General features: G+C 41.2%; 1 protein-coding gene across 1 annotated transcript; it reads left to right on the top strand.

Moving 5' to 3' along the window:
• The first annotated feature begins 1,533 nt into the window (after window positions 1-1,533).
• PRLH (prolactin releasing hormone) lies at window positions 1,534-3,397 on the top strand. The gene is made up of 2 exons (XM_062505155.1): window positions 1,534-1,699; window positions 3,219-3,397. Exons 1-2 carry the CDS (start codon window positions 1,552-1,554, stop codon window positions 3,395-3,397), a joined length of 327 nt encoding a protein of 108 aa, XP_062361139.1. The 5' UTR covers window positions 1,534-1,551.
• The last annotated feature ends 1,554 nt before the right edge of the window (window positions 3,398-4,951 follow it).

Below are 4,951 nucleotides of genomic sequence, written 5' to 3'. Positions count from 1 at the left end.
TTAGGAAAAAGTGTGTGCCAAAAGCTTTTCCCTGTATTTTTGTCTTTCATCAACAATGAACTCAAGGCAAGCTCTTCTTTCTGTAACTTGGTTCCAAAAAAAAAAAACCCAAACCAAGACACAAAACCAGGGAGCAAGTAACGTGGAAAATCTGCCAGCAGCCCTGTAAACGCAACACAGAGATGCCTCAAAACACTTTCTTTTTGTCTCACTGAACCTAAGGTTTTGCTAAAAATGGAGCAACATAAGAGGTACTCCAGCTGAAACTGAAAGCAGAATTCACCCCACGTGGGTGAATTCTACATGCTAAGATAATTGAATCCTGATTGTCATGAGATTGTCATGAGATATTCAAGCTAGAAAAAGTTAATTTGCAGTTCTGAAATAATGAGTTAAAATCACTTTTCTCTAAGTTGCCTGGTAAACAACTGTCAAAGTGAGAAAAAGCCCTTGAGAAACCTTCACTGAATACTAGGGGTGTAGGAGCTTTTGACTGCATTTTAGTGAAAGACACAACCAAGTTCTTAATGTGTTTTTGCTGTGTTGACTGTTTGGTGTGATTGGGAACATCTTGCATCAAAGCTTTTCATTCCTGCTCTGCCTGTACTAAAAGTAGGCTAAGATTTTGGCAGCAGCTGGGGAAAAATTCCACCTTTACACAAAGAAAAGCTGCTGTGTAGGTATTGCTGAAAGGTTTTCCTACAGCCTCTGTGCCTGTATATCTACGTCACTTACATGATGCTTAAACAAATAGGCCCCTCCTCTATAGGCAGAGGCTCCAGGATGTCAAATGTAGAGGCATGTCACAGGACAGACTGTCCTGTTGTGACAGCTGGGAGAGCTGTCATGAGGAAGCTTGTACAAAATGCCAGAGACAGTGGTAACCAGGGCCTGGCTACCTTCCCTTCCTGGATGCAGTTTTCCCAGCTCAGCACCTTCTGTTCTTCCCATCCCGTCCTATGGATACTAGGAGGGATTTCTCATTCTGTTGCATCTGGGTGTGTTTACAGGACTGGGACATCTACCAATGGAAACTGTAACTGGAAATTGTAATTTTGCCCACTGACAAAAAAGGGGTGTGATGGCACAAGAGGAACATCACTATTTATACTGAAATGCATTTAGTTGTAAAAAGAATGTGTAAAACACAAATGTTAGACACATTTTACAAGCAAGGAAAAGCGGCTGAAAAACACTTTGTTGGCCAATGCCCATACAGAGAGTGTTGTTGGTCATACAAAGAGCCCTATAAAATTGGCAGTGAACTCAGGGTCAGGACTTGAGCATCCTGTGAATGCTTTCACTACTGGAGAGAAAAACTCTCCAGTGTTTACCTCAGTAGATGGCCCATTTCATAGCCTTTGGCTTTGAACAGAAATGCCCAGGACATCCCCAGCATGAGTGTTCTACAGAACTCAGAGCCATGAAATGGCTCTGATGGATGGGAACATACTGTTAAAGTTGACATGTTCCTTCACCTTGACAGCTTTAACTCATACATGTTTCCCATGTTCACTCTTCTCCTTACAGCCTTTCCACCACTGCTCCGTCATGTGGCATCCAATCTCCTGGACACCACGTGCCCAGTGGTCACCAACCCACTTAAAGCTAGTCACTGTCTATGTCCTGATGCTCTTGGTGTCGCTCAACTTTGCGTCGGGACAGAGCAGGCCATTTAAACATCAGATAGACAACAGAAGTAAGTATGAGTCTCACCTGACATGGTGACCCCACACTCTCTGCTGCAATGAGGGATCAGGTCTAGGCTGTCAGGCTCACCTTGGTGTGAGGCCCTGTGCTTCCATTTGCACTTGTCAGTGCATATACAAATCCTCATGTCCTTTTCACAGCCCTTAATTAGCCAAGGCAAATAGCATTATTTTTGATAAGTACCAGAGAAGACGCTAATGTGCAAAGGACAGGCAAGAAAATGTGAAGTGGTATACATCAAATATTTAAGCACCAAATTTTCAGGTGTGTTCTGCAGACCTACACAGCTACTTCTATGTAATAAAAAGAAACACTATCCCAGAAGATTAAGTTAGGTTCACTTTACAGGCATTTTCAGTTCTGTCTGGGACCATGAGTTTTTGGAAAGTCCAAGTACAAGTGGTTGAAGAGATGCTGTGAAGAACCGAGAGTATCCAGGTTAGGGATGATATAATGTATCTGAAGTTTAAACTTCAGATACACAATCCAAAAGATTTCTGAGAAAATCACTGAGAAATCTCCTTTTCCCCCAGGGATCATAGACTGATAATAGTAGGTGGAGTGGGAGAAAGGGGTTGTGGAGAGTAAGATGTGTGGGCTCAGTGCCACACTTCTCCCTGTTAAAGAGAATAGAGATGTTGGGAACCTCAGGTTTTAGGTACACAGGTGAAAGTTCCTTTGATTTTGTTGAGTAGGAAGGCCATTAAACACTGTGCTGAAAGACTTAAGAGAGGTATTTATTGAGAAATTTAAAGGCAAGGGGAATTTTTCCTCTGTTCAAGCATCAAAATGCACAGCGGAATATCCTCCTGCCTTGACTGAGACTTTAATGTGACAGGGATGATATAAAATGCACTTAAATTGTAATTTATTCCTGTTCCTGAAAGCTGTCTGTCTCTGGGATTTGGGATTTCCTTAGGGTGGCATCATCTCCAGCATGTTTTAGAATTTCCCTGCTGCTATATCTTTTAATATATAGTCTCTAATACTTTTAAAATAATCTTCTTAATATTATAGTCGTTTAATACAACTATAACCCTCTGCACACCTGCCCCAAAACTGCACTAGACCACAAAAATAAGTCGTGTGTCAGAGCTTTAAAAGAAAGCAAAAATAGTCATCCATGAAAACAACTTCCTAAGTGAACAAGAATTAACTTTTCATGTTTACCTCTCATGTAGGAACCCCCTCTACAATCCAGTGGATTTGTTAGCCTGTAGAAATAGTGTACCTGGTACCTACTGCAGAAAATTTGGAGGGGCCCTCTGGCTCATGTTAGAAATACAGGTTGCAGCCCAGATGGATGAAAATTAATTTTGTAACTGAATCCTCTTCCTTTGGTCTCTACACATGGAAAGTAACCCTCAAAGGTTGTGTAAGCTGTGTCTGGCTGTGGCCTTTTTCTTTCCTTCTGGGCCCCAAGTGAGCTGTCTAACATCCTCAAGATGTTCAGGAAACACTGCCACCAAGTACAGTGGTACGTCCTCACTGAATACTTTGAATTTCAGGTCCTGAGATCGACCCTTTTTGGTATGTAGGTCGTGGTGTTCGCCCCATCGGTCGCTTTGGGAAGAGGCAGCTGAGAAGCAGCCACAGCAGCCTGAAGCCTGTGAGCAGACACCTGGATTTCATCTTGAATGCTTTGTGGGAACAAAAATCATTGGACACAGAGGACAATGACTGGTGATCTCTGTCCCCCAAGGTGGTGACCCAACCTCTGTGCTTTGAAATGTGCCCTCCCCTGCACCTCAGACCAACAGTTCTGCTTTTGCCTAGCAAACCCACACTGCTCTTCTTTCTGCTCCTTATGCCAGTACCTTCAAAAAGAAACATGTTCAGGGTGCAGGTAAAAGACAATGCATGGACACCAGCACTGAGTGCCACCACTGCTTATAAAAATGTTTCTTCATTGTGCATCCTCATCAATCTCCTGATCCTGTTCACTGGGGTCACTGTTAGGTTTATCTAAAAGCCACACTGCTTTTGGGCTGGGATTGAAACTCTGCAGTGTTAAATGTATCATGAAACCTTCCTGTCACATTTCAAAGTCAATGGCTGTTGATATGTAAAAATAAAAAGCAATAGTTGGAAGAAAGAAAAAAGGCTCTTACCCATTTTTAATGTACATGCATTAATGACATGAAATCCCGGTTCTCTGTGTGTAGCTTTTATAGAGATTGTTAGCATCCACTCTTAAGAATATCTCCCTGAAGTACCCACTGGCCTTCATAATTCTTCCTGTACTGCTGGAGAGATATATTAATGAAAAAGAGGATCTCCTATTGGAGATAAGTATTTTCTCCCTGCTGAAGAAAAAAAAAAAAGGCTAATCGAACTCCTTGAAGTAGTTTTGTGCCTACTGCATGTAATCACTCACCATAATCCAGAAGGAGCAAGGGCTGATTCCCTTTAAAACAATGTCATTATTTCCAAGTACATTGTCTGACCAAGATAAAGTCACTCTTTGAGGATCACAAGCCATGTACTATCTATTCCATTAGTCCACATCAATAAGCCTGGAGATGCAGATCAATATCCCTATTTACTTATGTTACTATAACTTTGTTGTATTACTTTTATAAAAAGTGTTACTTACAATGTGTTTCATCTTGATTAATAATTATTAGCAAGAATAATGCAGTTTAATCTATGGCTTATATCCAAAAAAGATAGTTTACAATTTAGGTAATAAATGATGGTTAAATCCAGGCCATGAATCATTCTGCAAAGGCCAAAGTTGAATGGACTTCCACTTCCAGTTGTGCTTTGTGAGAATTACTACTAAAATTGAATAATGGTTGAATTAACCATTGCAGACATTTTAACCCTTCTTTCTCCTTTTGCAAATGGCCTGTGAGCAAGGGATGAGGTTTTATTATAACAAGGGAGTTACTTCCATTTATAATACAACAAAGCTGCTGACCCAAAGTGGTACTTAAAACACACTAATTTTTACTGAATGCTTTCATGGTGGAGAAGATATGTTGATAAATACTTTGATCTGCATTCATTGCAAGGAACTTTGGAAGTGTAAGACCAAGATTATCAGCAGGGTTCTTGCTCAGTTTTTGTAGCAATCCCAGACAGATCAATAAATTCCACCTGAGAAACTGTGCTTGAGATGGTATTTCACCCAACAGACTCCGTGGTTTTCAGAAGACTCATCAGCAGATGTTCCTAACATGATTCCTCCCACATCAGTCCTAGAGGAGGAGGAGGAGGAAGAGGAGGTGTGAACCAA

Source organism: Cinclus cinclus, chromosome 1 (genome assembly GCF_963662255.1).
Source record: "Cinclus cinclus chromosome 1, bCinCin1.1, whole genome shotgun sequence".
Classification (NCBI taxonomy): Eukaryota; Metazoa; Chordata; class Aves; order Passeriformes; family Cinclidae; genus Cinclus; species Cinclus cinclus.
The sequence above is the reverse complement of the archived record's forward strand: the minus strand, read 5'-3'. Positions and strand labels throughout refer to the sequence as shown.